Source organism: Ictidomys tridecemlineatus, chromosome 3 (genome assembly GCF_052094955.1).
Source record: "Ictidomys tridecemlineatus isolate mIctTri1 chromosome 3, mIctTri1.hap1, whole genome shotgun sequence".
Taxonomy (NCBI): domain Eukaryota; kingdom Metazoa; phylum Chordata; class Mammalia; order Rodentia; family Sciuridae; genus Ictidomys; species Ictidomys tridecemlineatus.
Window position 1 is genome coordinate 33201771 of NC_135479.1, and position 19853 is coordinate 33221623.

The following is a 19853-nucleotide window of genomic DNA, read 5'->3' on the forward strand; positions in this document are numbered from 1 at the left end:
CTTTTTCATAGGAACATGCTTTTGAAAGCAGCCAGAAATATAAAGAAGGCAAATACATCATTGAACTAGCACACATGATCAAGGACAATGGCTGGGACTGATCCGACACCATCTACCCAACCCAGTGTCCATGTGAATGCCATCTAACTGAACATTCTACCCAAGCGTGAGAGAGTGACTGAACACTTGGTTCCATCCATTTAGGGGCCTTCCCATCTGGGGCATCCTCCCACACTGACACCATCTTTCTGGTGACCGGCCTCTAAATTGCCGTCTCTCTGTCTCTTTGCTTTGTATCTGTTTGTGAGTTGATCCTGGCTTCTCTCTCTGTTCTAGTGTTGGCTGAAAACAAAAACAACAGAAGGAACAGATCCTTGACCACATGGCGGCAGCCCACCTTGGAAAGGGCCCCAGGGCCCATGCAAGAGCTGCCTGATGGCCTCTTGTCAGGAAAGCAGTGACGTGGCACGTGGGCATTAGGAAGAGGGAAAAGGGGGAATCCCAAGGGTCCTGGGAATGGGCAGAGGGTGGGAGGGTTGAGGTAGGAACAAAATTGCACTGCTCCTGGAGACCTGGTAACTTAGGCTTGAAATAATCAACCTGTCTAAAAGGACAAAGAGAAAAAAAATATACCTCATGGCTGCAATATCTCTGATCAGAAGCTTCTGTACGTGACACCACGTGTGCCAGGATAGCAAATGAGCACAAGCAGTGGCCCTAATTCTAGCTGACAGGGCAAGAGCCTAGTTCTCTTGGGCTGAGCTGGGGCATGTACTGGCAGCAGTGAGTGAGATAGGTGAGGCCCTGATGAGTTCTGATCTGGTTCCTCACTCGGCCCCTGGGCAATCATCTCTGCTTCCTTAGCCACTGTGTGTGAGGGCAGAGGACACTGGCAATGTACGCAAGGTGCAAATGTCCCAAAGGCTTTGACCAGCAACCAAGTAAAATCAGGAATTCAGACAAGCAGCGAATAAGAGAGGGGCTGGTGCTTGGGAGCTCCTAAAGAAATAGCTCAGATTTTGAGCCAGAAAAATTTAAAGTACAAATATTAGCAATGCTGACCGTCTACCCCTTTTCCCTGACCCTTAGCAATACTGATTCGTATTGCCAGGGGAAGAAGCTGACTGGAACAGTATGAAGAATAGTTCAGATTTGAACCAGTCCAGGTTAGGTGCATCTTTGCTCTTTGGATAAGCAGTGGCTTCGGTGGGATCAGCGATTCTTTGTAGTGTTCAGGGTGTTTTTCTGTGGAAGATAAAGGCCTTGAGCCTAGGGATCACCTGGTTGGTTACTCTTCTTGGACCTTCAGTGTCTTATGTGGAGAGAAATCTGTCAGACTGGTCCAGCAATGAGGAGGGGTTACAAATCCGAATATTACCCCCTTTCTCCTCCCGCTCCCTATGCAAACTTCAGAGCATTAGGGAAGTGAAGAACAGATCCCTTACAAAAAAAAGGCTTACAAAAAAAAGTTTGATCCATTTCATCAACACTGTGAAGTCTCCTCTGCAGCCATTCATCCAGGTACATGGTGCAGGACTGAAACTCCAATTTCATTTCTTAGACTGAAAATATTAAGATACTTGCAGATGAGGTAATTCAAACCTTCTAGTCCTCCAAGCAGGCTGCTCCTATAGGAAAATTCACCTTAACAGCCTCACAAAGAGTGGGTTCATGGAGATAAGAATTTGTAAAGTTGGTTAAGAGTAAAGCTGCAAACCCTCAGACATTTTCAGAATCTCATCAGCAACAGAACGAAATTCCCATAAGAAAGGAGTCTACGATGGAAATACCTTTTGTGTCTCCATGTGCTGACTGTAGAATGGGAGATTTGAGACAGTCATGGTCCTGCCCTGCCCCTGGCAGATGGCAGGATGACAGAAAACAGGGTAGTTCCATGTTTGGCAATAAGCGTGCCTCTCCTCTTTAAAGACAGAAGGATTTCTAGAAATTGAATTTTGGACTGGCATGGAGACATACCACTATAATCCCAGCAATTTGGGAGGCTGAGGTAGGAGGAACTCAAGTTCCAAACCAGCCTCAACAACTTATTGAGACCCTATCTCAAAATAAAAAGGGCTACGGATGTAGTTTAGTGGTAGAGTGCCCCTGGGTTCAGTCCCTAGTACCAAGGGGGAAAACATTGAATTTTGTTCTCCAGGGCTTCTTGTCTAAGAAGTAGCCGTAGAGATTAAGTTGTTCTCCCTCCCTTTATTGCAAGGCAGACTGAGGTTCAGAAGTATTTAATTTCTGCTCCCAGGCCCAAGTTTTCAAACATTTTCCAACTTTCACATTCCTAAGCTGGCTTGCCATGACAGAAGTCATGGATTTCCCCCTCTTTTCCTCCTGAAGCAAGTGGCCTTCATTTGTGGATTCAGTTAGATAGACCCTTTGCTCAGGGACTATCCTGGCTATTAAGAGTCTCTTTCATAAAAAGAAAATGGGATTAAATGAAGACAGGTGTTTTGTCTTTAAATCTACAGTTTTAAGGTAGTCACGTACCGAAACTGGACATGGGATGTCCTAGAATTGTCAAGGGGCAGAGAAGGAGACCAATGTGCCACTGTTCTTCCTTGGAGATGGGGCCTTTGACTGTAGCATGGATCAGAGCAGTTTCCAATCAGACCCTGCTGCTGGGTTTTTTCCAGTCACCATCCATTGAGCATCCAGTGGGTGGATGGCACCATACTTGGTGCAAGAGATCTGAGTAGAGTGTAGGTTTTTCCATAACTACAGGGGGAAAAACAACTCATTAGGCTTCCCTTTGTGTCAGTGAAACCAAAAGTGCTTCTTATAACTAGCTCTATTTGTGGTTTGTCTATCTAACATTTAGCAGTATTGGAGAGGCCACAGCTGAGCAATGGAGACCCGTCAACCCCCATGGCCTTGGTCAGTTTATTCTTTAATTTTCTCACCAAATTATTGACCCAGAGCATAACCAAAGACTTCATCCATTCACCCTAAGTAGGTTCAGGGAATTGGAGTTTGTTGATTAAACTCGGGGGTGGAGTTACGGGGAGAAGGGAAAAGGAGAAGTGAGAAAGGGAAAAGCGGGAAGTTCTATACCTCAGCCAGCAGCTGCCTTCATTTTGAACTGAAGACCAGCTAGCAGATTTGTGTTCCAGCCCCCCTGCACCACCCTAGGTCATATGGCCTTGGCCACCCTGAAGTGCACCCAGGCCTCCACCCCCGCCCCTGGGATATTAGTCTCAGGCTGCTGATGGGTTGATTTGACATAAATCAAATAGAGCCAAACTTGATGCCCACAAGTTCTCAGCTGGGTCTGAGTACTACCCCAGCTCCTGTGACCACAAGATCACATACACAGGGTAAAGTTAGTCTTTACTAGTGGGTCAGTGTGTGCAAAGAGGTGTCCCCTTTATGATAAGATTTTCAAGTAGATATATCTATACATATATATATGAAAAAAAGTTGCTTGTGAAATATACTTTTGTAAATAATATTTAATTTTTTAAATAATATATTTGGTGCTGTTTTCTCAGATCCCCTGAGAGTACTTTTTATTTTAATTCTATGATTTCCTCTGCATTTCTTGAAATATATTTTAAGGGAAACAGTAATCACCAATGTACTTTTTTTTTCTTCTTTTTTGAGGATATCTCACTTTAATCTGGATTAAGGCTTTAAAGCAATGCCTGTCTGTATCCCCCACTACCACCACCCTACCATGGAACAGACTCTGCAGTAAATTACCAGGTTGAAAACGGAAATATTTTCTTGCACTAATATTGACTAGAAAAGAAAATAAATAAAACCAAGTAAATTTAGTAGTAACAATTTAGAGTAATTACACTTGTTGGGGGAAAAAAATCCAACAAATCAGAATCTTGAATTTGATTGACTGTGTGTGTGTGAGAGAGAGAGAGAGAGAGAATGTGAGTGAAAGCATTTTGGATTGTGCCTCCTGTTTTTTCTTTTGGGGGACACTGTAACTATAGTTTACACTGTGGGCACATAAGGTTTTTCTTCTTTCTCTCTGGTTGTTTTTGTTTCTGAGTGGACCAACAGCACAAACCACGAGATCTTTGTTTTCCTGAGCACAGAGCTGTTGCATTTTGTTCCTTTTTTTCTTTGTGTGCTCAACTTTCACAGACTGCAAAGGAAATTTGTTTGCAAAGAGCAAGCAGAGTCAAATCTGTACTTTTAACTGAGATGTGAGCGTATTAATCACGTGTCCCAGGGCTCTGGTTGTTTTAGAAGCCACATCATGTTAAACATTAACTGGTTTGGGTTAAAAGAACGTTAATAACATAATACACATACCTTCTAGGTAAACAGCTTTTTTTTTTTTTTTTTAAGGTCAGATTGCCTCAGGTTCATGAAGAGGCTGGGAAATCAAATCTTGAATACAATCAATTCACATATTTTAAAATAATCTGCCACAAAGGCGAAAACATGCTAGTCCTATGAGAAGAGAAAAAGAGATTAATTTTTTTAAAAAGTATGGTCATAAAATTTACTGGCAGTAGAAGATAAAGCCAAGAAACAAGGATTCTCTTGTTACCCAGTTCTATCTGCCCATGTGTTTTATAACATTTTGGTGAAAGTGGGAGTTGGTTCCCTTTTCCCAACCTGCAGAGACTATCTTACAATACAGAATCTATTTATGCTTGTGTTTACAAACTGTATTTGTTGGGTTTGGGTTGTTTTGTTTTTGTCTTTGTTGGCATTTTTTCAGGTCACTTGGCTTTGATAACAAAGGTAATTGTTATCAAATAATTTGTCTTCACCTTTTCCTGTATTTGTACATAGTGATGCAGTATTAGAGAAGTGCATTGTTTCTGTCATATTTCTGATCTGTGTTGGTGCTCATTTGAGAAAATAAAGTTTTCAAATATTAACTCTTTTGAGAATCCATCTGTCTTCATTGGCCTGACACTTTTTAATTAATATTTTTATTAATGCTTTATAACTATGTGTAATAGTGGGAGTCATTATGCTGTTTCCACACATGCACATGACATAATAACCCGGTATGTTTTGTCTTGACATTTAACTTTTAAAGTAGTGAAAGGGCTGTAGGAGGAATCACCCAGTCACAGACCTGTCAACTAAGATCTTAAGGGGTTATTTTTCCAAGACAGTTGACCAATAAATGAACAAATAGCTGATCTCTAGTTTATCTACCAATGCTTCTGCTTGCTTTACATAACTGAAATGCATTAGTGACTTATCCAGTTCTCTGTACCAAACCCCACATTCCTAGATTTATTTATTTACTTATTTATTTACTATTTATTTATTGTGTGGTATCAGGGAATGAACCCAGGGGCAATCTACCACTGAACTACATCCAAGCCCTTTTTATTTGAAACAGGATTTTGTTAAGTTGCCCAGGCTGGCTTTGAACCTGCCTCAGCCTCCAGAGTCACTGGGATGATGGGCATTTGCCACCATGCCCAGGTCTGCAAGTTTTTTTTTTGTTGTTGTTTGTTTGTTTTTTTAAGGGGGAGGGTAATGATTTTTGTTTGTTTTTGTTTTTGTTTTTTTAGTTATAGAAGGACACAATCCCTTTATTTGTTTATATGTGGTGCTGAGGATTGAACCCAGTGCCTCACACATACTAGGCAAACACTTTACCACTGAGCTACAACCCCAGCCCCTACAAGCTTTTATGATGACATCAGTTTCTTTGGGCATAAGATGACAAAAGTGTGTGTGGGGGGTACAAAACAACAAAATATGTCATAAAGGTATATTATCTCTGATTAGCTAACAAATGTATTCACAGTTGTAATATGAAAAATAAAAATCAAGTCTTCTTGCTGGTTCAACAAGTATTTATTGAACAAATATTAGGTTTCAGGCACTGGGTGAAGCAATTCTGTCCTAATCAGCTGTTTTTGTTTTCCAAGTACCCTTCCTTGGGTCTTAACCCATATGTACACAGTCTTGAATATCAAACCAATGTGGATATTTTATGTCTGGTGCCTTCATTTAACAAGGCTGAAGATTTTTGTCATTGTTTTACACTATAAACATTTTGTATCTCTTAGGAGTTCCACCTTGCACAGGCAGCCTAAACAGCAAAGATGATGGTAAAACTGCAAAAGTGTGTGTGTGTTTTCACGTTGGTGATAATGTTTACTATTTTGCAGTACTGAGGATTGAATCCAGGGGTGCGCCACCACTGAGCTACATCCCCACCTCCCTTTTTATTTTTGAGACAGTCTTGCTAAATTGTCCACGCTGGCCTCAAACTCATGATCCTCCTGTCTCAGCTTCCTTCCCGAGTCCTTGGAATTTGAGGCGTGTGCCACCATGCCTGGCTTGGTGATAATATTTTAAAAGCCTATTCCACACAAAAGGACATGCCTTCCCTATTTCCCATGGATTTTCACCTACCCTTTCAGGGTCCAGCTGCAGTTGACTTTTATTTGTCATTGAGTATTATCTTCTTCCTGTGACCTGTTTTGCTTCAGTGGACATGCCTGTTATCATTTCACTCTTGTTTCTCTTTTGCAGACTGGGACAAGAGAAAAAATAACATGTGCCGCACACAACCAGTCTCAGGCCAGCCATCCTTGGGTCCTTGTTCTTCCAAGCTCTTATTCCCCATGGCGGCTGCTGTGGAGATAAGGCTAGGGGGAAGAAAGGAGCAAGCATCAGCCTTCACAGAGTGCCTGGGTTGGTGCTAGGCGTTGAGTGTTTTGCTGACCTGACCTGGAGCAGGGTCCTCAAAATGAGGTGCTTCCCCACGTTGTCCTAGAAGTTCTCATCATCCAGTAGGAAAGCTATGACAAATGTTGGTATCCTCATTTTGTAGATTATGAAATTGAAGTTTTGCAAGTTTCATTATTAGAGATAGAATCAGGAACCGTAAGCCATCTGACTTTAGGACTCTGGGTTCTTTCCCTATAACGTGTTGCAAATTTTAGCCTCTCCTCCAGCCTTGTTGATTCTGCTTAGCTTTTACATGACATTTTCCCAGTCTGTCTTGATGGTGTGTGCCACCCGCACGTAGCAGCCTGTCACATGGTAAGGAATCAATAAAATGATTGCTATTGCTTGCTGGGCCTAGAAGCACACCTCTGTAGTTCCAGCTTTCCAGAAGCTGAGGCAGGAGGACCTCCTGAGCCCATAATTTGCAAGCCAACCTGGGCAATATATCAAGACCCCACCTCAGAAAAAGGAAAATTGTTATATAGATTTCTGAAAGTTTATTTTGAATTGATAGTGGGATGAAGAATATCCTATTTGCTCTTTATGTACTTTATTTAATTTTCACAATAATCCTTCCATTTTACAGATGAGGAAATTGGGGCTCTGAGATTTTATAAATAGCATGCCTATGGAGCTGGGCATGGTGGCACACACCTCTAATCCCAGCAACTCAGAAGGCTGAGGCAAGGGAATCTCAAGTTCAAGGCCAGCCTCAGCAATTTAAGTAGACATTATCTCAAAAAAATAAAAAAGACCTGGGATTAATCTCTAGCATCAAAATAACATGCCCATGGAAAAGCTAGGATTTTAACTGATATTTTCTGATTCTGAAGCCCACATCCTATCTGTGGCCCAGCCTGCAGTGAAATACCTACCATATAGGAACTTTTTAACAGATCTAAGCACATACCCAAAATGTCATGGATATTTTGTTCTCTCTTGTTGTATTCATTTTTTTTCCATAAAATGGAAATCTTGTCCTTTCAAGTTCTTGAAGTACAGAGCTTAGAACTGAGGAAGAGTCATTATATTAGACTTTTATATGATTTTATGACAGTTGCTTGTAGGACTATAATTTTATATTTCTTTTGAGAAGAAAGAAAGTATTTACATTCAGTTCTTCAATTGTTTCACTGGTTCAGTTGTTTAAAAAAAAAAATCCTAAAACTTGCCCAGGTGGAAGTGACTAAGGTACCCTGACACCTGACATCATCTCTGTGGGGCCCATTCAAGGGTAACTCTGCAGGCTACCTAGCAACAAGCCAAGTATTAAAGTTCATGTAGGATGAAGATACTTCTAACTCCCAAGTGATGTGGGATCGTTTTAATAAGACAATAACGAGAGAAGCTCAAGTTCGAAGGCATTAGCAAATTATTTGAACCCTGTATAGAACTATTGAATTATATTTACTTTATTTAAAATAATGTTAATGATCTGTCCCAATCACATGAGCCCAGAAATTAACAGAGTTGAGTGGAAAGAACATTGGCTCTGGAGCTGGACAGATGGGGATTTGAAGCCTGACTGCATGCTTGTACATTCATCACTTTGAGAAAGTCACTGTGATTATCGGGACTAGTTTCTGTCATCTGTAAATCGGAGATACCAGCAACAACCGAAGCTATTTCGAGGACAAATAAAATGATAGCCATAAAGTGCCCAGCACAAATAGGACTTAGTAAATGTCCCATGTCTTTCTGCTGAGTGGTTGGAATTCACTATGATGAATACTGCTAGCGCATAGTGGGCCACATTCATCCCTCGAACTCCACCTCTAGAGACTGACACCCAGAGCTTAAGTAACCTTGGTTACTGGGCCTGGTAAGCAGCAGCACTGGGGCAAGAATCCAGACCACCTAAGCAATCAGGCTTGTGCTTCCTGCACCACACAATTTGCTTTTACTTTTACTTTTTCTTATTCCCTTTTTTTTTTTTTTTTTGAAAGGGGGGAAGTAGATCTGGAGATTGAACCCAGTGCTCAATCACTGAGCTACTTCCCTAGCCCTTTTAAATTAATTATTTATTTTTATTTTGAGACAGAGTTTCCCAGGCTGGCCTTGAACTTGTGACCCTCATGGCTTAGCCTCCTTAATTGCTGGCATTACTGGCGTGCACCGTTGTACTCAACTCTTGCTTTTACTTCTAGAAGAGAATGTGTATCAAAGAAGAGGGAAGGGCATCAGCCAGAAAATTAATCCTTTAATTCCGTAGCAACCATCTTTGGGAGTCTTCAGTAAAGCAAAATTTGCTCATGAGCTGTGCACGGTGGCGTGGTGTGCAGGTACCAGGCTGAAGAGGAGGCAGTGGAATGCTGTCAGGTTCACCTCCCCAGTCCCCTGGACGGCCTGGGCCACTTCTCTAGTGCAAAGCCATGCGAGCAAAGTAACCAAGACATTGAATCAGAGGTGTTTTATTTATGGTTTTAATAATGGAGTCTCTTGGGAAAATTTTGGTTTTCCATTCCCAGAAGCAAAAATGTTTATTGCTATTTGCTTTTTTTCCCCTACCACATTCTTTGAGTCACCTTAATAGAGTTTAAAATGTACCTTCATAAAAGACAGAACAATCTGAACTGTCAATTCATTTGACTGCTATGTTCTTTACCAAGCTTCCTGTGGAAAACTGGAAGTATAGGTTGATCATGCCTCTGCAGGTGACACAGTCCTTTTGTTGAACATGATGTGTTTATTACCAAAACTACTGCTCATCTAACAGAACCTTGTTTTAGCTCGGTCCAGTCCCCAGTGCCTTATTTCCCTAGCAGTGGAAGAACAGCACCCACATCTCCTGGAAGCACTCAAGCTTGATGTCGTTTCCATGGTGACGAGACATAGCCAAGGTTCAGATTTCATTTCATTTTAGATCTCAATGATATTATAAAAGGAATAGTTTACCAGGGAGAATGTCTGCCATCTGAGAGAGGAGACTGGAGGAAAGGGAGAGCAGCTGACCTGTTGGGGTCTCTGTACGACAGACCTCAAGGATTTTCTGTTTAACTAAGGGGAATTATTGGTGGTCATCCTATTAAAAAAAAAAAAAAAAGTTACCAGCCAGGCAACTAGTATGGATCTACTGTGTCCAGAGCATCAGATATTTCTCTTGCTTTGGGGAAATTCAGATTCAGCCTATTGGAGGCTGGCCTGGAAAAGCTCTATGCTGAGGGAGGCAGAACCCAACAAAAGAATATCCTTAAAGATCCTTCCTGCTGGGCTGGGGTTGTAGCTCAGTGGTAGGACACTTGCCTAGCACATGTGAGGCACTAGGTTCAATCCTCAGCACCACATAAAAATAAATAAATAAATAAGATAATGTCCATCTACAACTAAAAAAAATATTTAAAAAAAAATCCTTCCTTCGGGCACAGTGACTCACACCTGTAATCCCAGTAACTCAGGAGGCTGAGTCATGAGGATCATGAGTTCAAAACTAGCCTCAGCAATGTCGAGGTATTGAGCAACTCAGATAGACCTTGTCTTTGAATAAAATACAAAATAGGGCTGAGGATGTGGCTCAGTGGTCGAGTGTCCCCGAGTTTAATCCCAGTACCAAATAAAATAATCCTTCCTACCCCTGGAAGGCAGTGTTGGTGTTGGTGTTGGTGTTGTTGGTGGTAGTGGTGTTAAACACAGGTGCTGGAGTTGGACTCCAAGGTTCTTTTACTTGTGTATTTAGATAGATCAGTTAACTTCATAAGGCTCAGTTGACTCCTCTTTTTTAAAAGGATAGTTGTGAAAAACAAGTGAGGTAATGTACACTAGATGCCCAGACAGACCCAGGACCCTAAAGCTAAATAATGCTCATTATTAAATGTTTGTTCTGCAAAACAGGAAAATGCACTTGCAATTGCACAAGGGAGGGTGATTATTAACATAATGGATGATAACTATCCTCTTCAGTATTTTTTAAAACATTTTTTTGCATCACTTTATAAACATGTTTCTCTTTATATCTTTTTTCCAAAGGAATTTGGCAAATGCTAAATCTTTGGGGAAATTGTCTTTCCCCAAAGACAATCTCTTACACTTTATTTCAATAAGTATTTTCCAGTTAGGCATTATGCCAGGGACGTGCAGAGAAGGTCCCTGCCATCAGGGAGTATTCTTAGACCCCTCTGGGGTTGTTTATTTAACAAGGGGGAGTAGGTGATTGCCCAGTAAAGAGAGGCTCAGAGTTGCTACAATAATTACTGTTTGGACTAGAAAGTATGGTTCTAGGGCTCCCAGTGGAGAATATTGGGGTTGCCTCGCATATACAAAGCCCTGGATCTGATTCCCAGTTCTGCAGAAATAATAATAATAATTTTAAAAAATCATGGACGTTACTGCCCTGTCTTCTCTTCCACTGGGTCCCTGAAACTCTTGACCAAGGCGTCTGTCATGGTCTTTATTAGGTTGCATGGTCTGTGCCCCTGCCTTGGACTCCCTGGAGGGGCAGAGGCAGTCTTTCTGTTCTGCTGCCCAGACTGACAGCTCAATGGATGTTTGATGAAGGAAGAGCCCAGTGGATGTCAGGTTGGTCCTCCATCAGAAGAGGAACCCACCCAATAGGAAGCTCGTGATACTTGCCGAACCTGCATGGAGGAGAGGAAAGATTGCTTTAGATTTTACCTCCATTCCACTGGAATGGAGGAGAAACTGAGAGGACAAGAAAGGCCGCTAAAGCAGGTGCATGTTTTACATCTCCAGGTGGAAGTGGAGGTCCTCAACCGGTCCCATTCAGTCCAACCTAGGACAAGTGGTGGGCGTGTGGGGTGGCTGGCGGTCACCCATATAAGAGCAAGGAAGCAGATTTCTCCACATGGCTGGTGTGGGACAGAACAGTCTGGGTGCTGACGGAAGTGGCACGCTGTCATTGCCCAGACAAAGTCCTCACAGGTCTAGCCTGGATGCAGATGATGTATGAGCTCAGAGCCACAGTCTGGGTAGACAGCATGGCTCTAATCCTCTCTATGGGGTCCCTTTAGATTCATCCTCTTCATCTCCAGGTTCCACTGATCTCTCATCATTTCCTCTTCCTCTTCTCCCCTAATTCCTGTGGTCAGGGACTCTATTCACGTGATGATGGAGGTGAGGAAACACTGCTTTCCTCTGGGGTGTTTTCTCCCAAGTCAAGTTCCCTCATGACCCTTTGGCATTCAGCTCTCTCCTCCCATCCCCAGCCCCTGACAACCCTGGTATTAGGAATTGAGCTGAGGGGAGCTCTACCACTGAGCTGCATCCTCAACACTATTTACTTATTTATATTTTGAGACAAGTTCTTGCTGAATTGCCAAGGCTGCCCTCAAACTTGCAATCCTCTTGTTTCAGCCTCCCCAGTCTCTGGTATTACATAGGTGTGCACCACTGCACCCAGCAGCCATGTTTTCTGTTCCTCTAGTCCTACTTTTTCCACAATATTCCATAAACAATATGTACCCTTTTGGGCTGGGGTTGTGGCTCAAAGGTAGAGCACTTGCCTACCGTGTGTAAGGCACTGGGTTCGATCCTCAGCACCACATAAAAATAAAATAAAGATATTGTGTCCACCTAAAACTAAAAAATATTTTTAAAAATGTGTAGCCTTTTGTACCTGGTTTCTTTCAGTTAACATGATGCTTGTGAGATTCTTCCATTTTGCTGCATGGATCAGTATGCTATTCCTTTCCATTGCTGAATAGTATTCCATTATATATATGGATGTATTATAGTATGCCCACCAGTTGATGAACTTTTGTGTGATCTCCAATTTCTGGCTATTGTGGAGAGCATTTATGTATAATTTTCCTTTATACAGAGGGGTTTCCTTTCCCCCATAAAGGTATATCTTCTTTCTTTTTTGGGAGCTGGGGATTGAACTCAGGGTTGCTTAACCACCAAGTCCTTTTTACTTTTTTTTTTTGTCTTGAAAAGGGGGGTCTCACTAAGGTGCTTAGGGCCTTGCTAAGTTGCTGAAGCTGGCTTTGAACTTGCAATCCTCCTGTCTCAATTTCCTGAGCTGCTGGGATTACTGGAAATATTTTTTTCTTTCTGGCATTGGAATTTTGTTTTTCTTTCTGATTTCTACTGCCATAAATTTCTTCCTTGGTATAAATGTACAGAAAATCCTATTTGACCAAATGAGACACAGATCCAAGAGGAAATTTAAGGATGGCTTTCTATAATAGTTAAAAATTATGTGTGTACATTTTATATATATATATATAATGTGCAGTGGCATATGCCTGTAATCTCAGCTAGTCAGGAGGCCGAGGCAGGAGGATCACAAGTTCAAGGCTAGCCTAGGCAATTAGTGAGAAAGTATCTCAAAATAAAATAAAAATCTTTAAAAAGGCCTGGGGATATAGCTCCATGATAAGAGTGTCTGCCCAGCATGTACAAGTAAGTACCTGGGTTCAATCCCCAGTACTTCCAAAAACTTTAAAAGAATAATTTTTTTCTTCATGCAAAAGCACAAAGATGAGAATGAACAAAGAAATGAGAGGGCAGGTCCTGGACAGAGGAATCTAGTTGTGGGAATCTCATTACCTTTCCAATATGATTCCTTCTTGTCACTCATTTGGATAGGAAATGCACCCTTTAGTCAAGTTTTCTGGTTAATACATTTTGGGAAATGTGCTTCTGCTCTTAGTGTAGACTATAAAATTAGCCCCTTTATGTTTAGCCCGTCATTCAAACTAGTCTCCTTTAAACCAGAAATGCCAACTCTTATAGCAAGGTAGCTGGGACACTAGCATTGCTAAATTAGTCACATGTTGTGTGTGTGTGTGTGTGTGTGTGTGTGTGTGTGTGTGTGAAGCCTTTACCCTTGACCCAAAATTCTGTTATTTCCTAGTTGCTTTAGAAAGTTACTTGACATGAAAAGTCTTTGAATCCTTTTAAGGAATCATCTTGTTCTTTTTCTTGTCACTCCTCATTCACTTCACTGGCATATAGATGTGTAGCATAATCTTGCAATTTATAATCTGGGCCGGTTAGCTCAAGGCTCTGATGAGACAATTATGATGTCTAAAAGTGGGTGCTTAACTCAAGATCTAGAAAACTCAAGTCTGAAATGGAGATGACAACCCCTCCTTCTCTGTAAGAATCCAGAGGAAGGCATTCCTTCCAGCTGTGTGGAGGACATTCACACTGGGGGCTCTTGTCTATCCAGGGCTGCTGATTGTATGCCTCAATGCAGCCAACAGAAAGGGAAAAGCACCCCACAGCCTACACTGAGGGTCTGTGCTGCATTTTCTTTCCTTTGAATTGCTGCTAGTTGCCAGTAATCCTAGCTCTTTGGGGGCTGAGGGAGGAGGATCCCAAGTTCGAGGCCAGACTCAGCAATTTAGTGAGACCCTTTCTCAAAAGAAAAAATAAAAAGGGCTGGGAATGTGGCTCAGTGGTAAAATGCCCCTTGGTTCAATCCCCAGTACCATAGAGTGGTAGAAATTGCTGCTTGTATCCTAAACTGACTTCACCTATCACTGCTTTTTTAACCACACTCAGGGGGGGAACAAGGGCTGGAGGGGTGGGCACTTTGTAGAATTCAGGTAATCTGCTGACTGGTTGGCAATGCTTGCTTTTGGTTTCTAGGCAATAAATCAAGACTTCCAAGCCAAAGGCTACTCCTTGTTTAGGACACCATCTGGATCCATTTTCTCAAAGCCCTGTATCCAGGGTGACCCAGTACAATGGCAAATGGAAATCCTGCTGAAATTAAGCACCCACGTTTGAGAACCACACTCCAGACAGACATTTGGTTCGAAAAGTAAATGGTGACACAATGGGGTCAAACGAAGCTGTCAGAGAAAGGACCAATATGAGCTCTTATGTACTGAGCACTTGTTCCTTGCCAGTCACCAAATGTGCCCCATGTGCTTTTTTATTTGCCTTCACGTTAACCCTATAATGTGGATCCGCTGATTAATTCAGTTTTACAATAAAGAAAAACAGGCTGAGTGGGATGGTGACTTTTTTTATATTTTGAAACCAAGTCTCACTAAGTTGCTGAGGCTGGATTTGAAATTGCAATCCTCCTGCCTTAGCCTCCCCGGACGCTGGGATTATAGGTGTACACTACCATGCCTGACTGGGATGGTGACTTCTTAAGAGCCTCTAGCTAGAAGATGGCACAACCAGGTTTTCAGCCCAGGTAATGTGGCTCTGGAGTCTTCACTCAACCACGATGGCACCTCCAGAGCCCCACTGTGCCAAAATCCCCAGGCAAAGAAGTCTGACTAAAGGGAGGGCAAATATTTTCCAGACTTTGGAATCTACTCTGAAAATCATTTCAACCATCCATCCATTTATTCATTTAACACATATTTATGAATGTGGACTGATGTCGGGGATACAATAGTGACATGCAGAGGCGTGGAGGGGAAATGCCAGAAAAGAGGATCTGTGAGTAAGGAAGGGCTTCACAGAGGAGGTGCTCTAAGAGCTGAGCCACAGAGAAGAAATAGGAATCACCAAATGCACAAGTTGTGTGCATGTGTATGTATGCATGTGTGTGCACATATGCACGAAAAGATTGCACAGAGGTGGGAAAGGTCTTCTGGGTAGAGGGAACAGCCCAATCCCAGGACCGAGACCTGAGAGAGCACATGTGTTTGGTATGCTTAGAACACAGGTACAAGGAAAACAGCAGGAGAGGAGGATGAGGCTGAACAAGGAGGTTGGGGCGGGGTTCTTGAAGGATCTTGTAAGGAGTTTGGGCTTGAACTCACAGACAAGAAGAAGTCATTAAAGAATTTTGAGCAGAAGCACGATATGATCACATGAGAACTTGGTTAACTATGGAAGGAAGGATTAGAGAGCAACAGGATTAGAGGCAAGATGGGAGGGTAATTTTGGAGGATGTAGCAATACTGCAGAAAAGAAAAGATGAGCCAGGCTTGGTGGCGGATGCCTGTAATCCCAGCGGCTGAAGCAGGCAGGAGGACCACGAGTTCAAAGCCAGCCTCAGCAACAGAGCGAGGCTCTAAGCAAGTCAGTGAGACCCTGTCTCTAAGTAAAATACAGAATAGGGCTGGGGATATGACTTAGTGGTTGAGTGTCCATGAGTTCAATCCCTGGTACACCCCTACCCCTGCAAAAAAAAGAAAAGATGACATAAAATGCCCAACCTGGGCAGTGCCTGTAGGGAGAAAGGAAGAGAAATGAGAGTGTGATTAAGAAAGTGGAGCCCTGCTGGGTGTGGTGGTGCACGCCTGTAATCCCTGTGACTTGGGAGGCTGAGGCAGGAGGATTGTGAGTTCAAAGCCAGCTTCAGCAATTTAGCAAGGCCCTGTCTCTAAATAAAATACAAAAAAGGGCTGAGGATGTGGCTAAATGGTTAAATGCCCCCGGGTTCAAACTCTTGTGCTTAAAAAAAAAAAAAAAAGTGGAATCTATACAACTTGAGCATTATTCCTTCATGAGGTAACATAGTGGTGTGCTATGGTCTGAATATGTTCCCTAAAATTCACAGGTTGAAACAACTTCTTTTTTTAAAAAAACATATACATATTTTCTAGTTGGACATAACACCTTTATTTATTTATCTTTATGTGGTGCTGAGGATCCATCCTTACACATAGGTGAGCACTCTACTACTGAGCCACAACCCCAGCCCTAAAACTTAATATGAGAGTATTCAGTCAGCTTTTATGCTGCTGGGACTAAAAGACCTGATCAGAAGGAGGTGATTCAGTTATGAGGATGAAACCCTCATGAGTGGGATTAGAAAACAAGAAGATGAGCTGGGGATATAGCTCAGTTGGCAAAGTGCTTGCCTTGCATGTACAAGGCCAGGGTTTAATCCCCAGGACCACAGGGGAAAAAAGAGGAAGAAGAAAGGCTGGGGATGTAGCTAGCGATACAGTGCTTGCTTAATATGTACAAGGCTCTAAGTTTGATCCCCTGAGTTTAATCTCCAGCACCATTAAAAAAAGAGAGAGAGAAAGAGAGATCACCCAAATTCTCACAGCCCTCTGCCTTCTCCATGTGAGGATTCAGGAACAAGGTACCATCTTGGAAGCAGAGAGGGAGACTTCTGGTGATCTTGGATTCCTAGCCCCCAGAACTGTGAGAAATAAATTTGTTATTTGAAAATTATTCCATCTGTGATGTTTTGCTCTAGCAACCAGAACAAATGAAAGCAGGAGTTATCTCAGGCTATAGCTCCAAACCACACTGGTTCCCTCCACTTCTTAGCAGTGTGACTGGGCCAAGTTACTTAACCTCTCTGCTTCAGTCTCTTCTTCAGCACAATGAGGATAATAACAGAACCTATAGCGCAGGGTGGTGGTAAAGTTCAAATGAGATCCATGTTCTTACAACAGTGTGTGGCACAGTAAGTGCTCAACATATTTTCTGTTTGCAACATTTTAGTGACAGAAAGGGAGCGTCCTCAGCCGGTCCCACGCTTCTGACTTGGGTCTTCTTGTGAACATACACTAGGAAAAGGGTTCTGTCCTTGAGAAGGCTGAAGTCTATGAATGTGCCTACTAAGGACATTGCGAACTGATCCTAATGGACTGAGCCTTGAACTGCTGCTCCCAAATAGCTCCAGGATCTCTAGCAAAGGACAAAGACATGGAATGAATGATTTCTCCCAACAATCGATATCATTAGACAGCACCACCATCCTCCCCAAGTTCAAAATTTAGGGGCAATCTTTGATGGCTCTCTGCAACTCCTCATATCTAACCACTATGAATGTAGTCTGATCTCAAATTTGAGCAGTTTTTTCACCATCTGCAATGCTCCAACCCAGTTCAAGCCACCTCTCCTATAGCCTGGACTCTTGCAATAACCTCCTTAACTGGCTGCATCACCATGCCTACCTCTGTTACAGTTAACAATTACCACTGTTAATCCCTATCAGGGAATTAATTCACTGATTGGGTTAAGACTCTCACAACCCAATCATTTCTCCTCTGAACTTTGTTGTCTTGTTGCCCACGTGAGCTTTTGAGGGACACCTCACATCCAAACCATAACAAGTACCATGATCTTTTCTAGGCATAAATCAGAACTTGCCACTCCTCTGTGATCAGAGTAAAATTCACTCTCTCTTCCATGTCTTATGTACTCTGACACCTACAGTCTTACAACTCACAAGCACATGGACATTCTTTGTGTGCTTTGAACATGTCCAGCCTGTTTGTGTGGAGGGAGTTTTCACTGGTCTCTCTGCTTCGTGTGCTCTTTCCCTGAATCATATCGTGTCTAGCTCCTTCTCACCCACCAGGGCTCAGATGTCATGTCCTCCAAGAGGCCTTATCGGGCCACCTCATCCCTTCCTCCTCCAGTCACTCTTATCATTCTTTATCCTTTTACTTTATTTTATTTCTTCATATCACTTATCTATATTTCCTTCCTCCTCTTTTTTTTTTTTTTTTTTTGGTACCAGGAATTTACTCCAGGGCCACTTTACCACTGAGCCACATCCCCAGTCCTTTTTATTTTTTTTTTATTTTTGAGACAGGATCTCTGCTGAGTTGCTTAAGCCACCATACGTGCTTCTTTCCTTACTTTCCTATTCTTTCTCTCTTTCCCTCTCCTCCCTCCCTCCATTCCTTTCATCCCCTTTCTATGTGGGTGGTTTACATGAGGGGCAGGACTTTGTCTTATTGCCTTAGTATCCCAAATACCTTGAACTGTACTTGGCACATAATAGGTGCTCCATAAATATTCTTTTTAAATTAACAAATGAATAACTAAGTGAACTGTTGACAACAAAGCATGTGTGACTGCAGGAGGAGTACCACTAGGGCAGTGTTGGTGGGGCCACTCAACTACTGGAGAAGACTTTCATCTGTCTGAGATTCAAATTCAGTCCCACCCAATAGCAAGAGACTTTTCTCAAGATTCTTACCAGTCTGGGATTCTGGGATCCAGGCTCTTTCTTAAGCCTTTCAGTGTCCTCTGTTCACCTGGTGCTGAGCAATCCACAAAGAGATACAAATGGTCAAAATAAAGACCTCGTGGGCTGGGGTTGTGGCTCAGCGGTAGAGCGTTTGCCTAGCACGGGCAAGGCCCTGGGTTCGATCCCCAACACCACATCAAAATAAATATGTAAAGATATTGTGTCCAACTACAACTAAAAAATAAATATTAAAAGAAATTAAATAAAGACTTGGTAAATGGAGGCTTGGCTACCATTTCTTTTTTGTGGGGAGGGTGCTAGGGATTGGACTCAGGAGGGCTTTACCACTGAGCTCTATCCCGGAACTTTTTAATTTTTATTTTGATACTGGATCTCACTAAGTTACCCAGACTGGCCTTGGACTTTTAATCCTCCTTCCTCAGCCTTCTGAGTAGCTGCATCACTATGCCTACCTCTGGTCACCATTCTTAACATAGAAATCAATCATCTTCATAATGGGTACTGCCAATATTCTGTTCAGATTATTTGATAGCTTGATAACAATCATAAAGACTTCCATTTGCAGTGTGCCTACTACATTCCATCGATCTGGCATTATCTCTTGGCTAATTCTTTCACCAACTCTGCAGAGTAGGTGTTATCCTCCTCCTCCTCTTCTTGCATATAAGGAATCTGAGGCCCAGAGAAGACCCATGACTTGCTCAAGGCCACAAAGCCAGTATAGGGGAGCTAAGATTCAAACCTAGGTCTATTTGATCCTGATCTCCTGGCTTCACAATAGTCCAGAGATGCCAAATCCTTAACTCAGGGGCAAGATGACCTGATATCTGCCTAGTTAATGCTAATCGAGGAAAACAACCCTGAGATAAAGAGTTATAGAAAGCAGACTGTAATTAGTCTACTGGCCTAGCTGGAATGATGAGTTTTATCTACTGCAGCTCAAAGCTATTTGGCTTCCAGAGAGTCAAGGGCAGGACTGTGGATTTCCTGAAGTATGTTTTCAAAGATGTTTGAGTCCATGAAGGGCTTCCCGTGAAGGCAATATCCTCATAGTGAGGAGATTAAGGGACAGGATCAAGGAATCATGTAAAGGAAACAGGTGGGACAGAGGACAGATGGAGGCTGGAGTTGGGGAAGAAAGGGAAAATAAGTACATGCATCCATAGGAGACTTGGAAGAGAGGGCTTATAGCCCCTGCCTTCTCCCAGAATGTTTTTCACTGAATCCCTGACTGAGGGATTCTTTTCTTGGTTTTGGTGAGAGAAGGGAGCTTTTAGCTGAGCAGTAAAAAAGAGACCCTCATGAGCAAAGGCCACCAAAATCCCACAAGTCCTTAAAT

General features: G+C 42.4%; 1 protein-coding gene across 6 annotated transcripts in view; it reads left to right on the forward strand.

The window, feature by feature from the left end:
* Positions 1-3026, forward strand: part of Ypel2 (yippee like 2) — a 60425-nt gene extending 57399 nt beyond the window's left edge. For all 6 annotated transcript variants that reach the window (XM_078042342.1, XM_078042339.1, XM_078042340.1 and 3 more), the window contains one exon: positions 12-3026. In XM_078042342.1, coding sequence (XP_077898468.1) covers positions 12-101 — 90 coding nt within the window. In that variant the 3' untranslated portion in view covers positions 102-3026. The remainder of the gene's footprint in view (positions 1-11) is intronic.
* The last annotated feature ends 16827 nt before the right edge of the window (positions 3027-19853 follow it).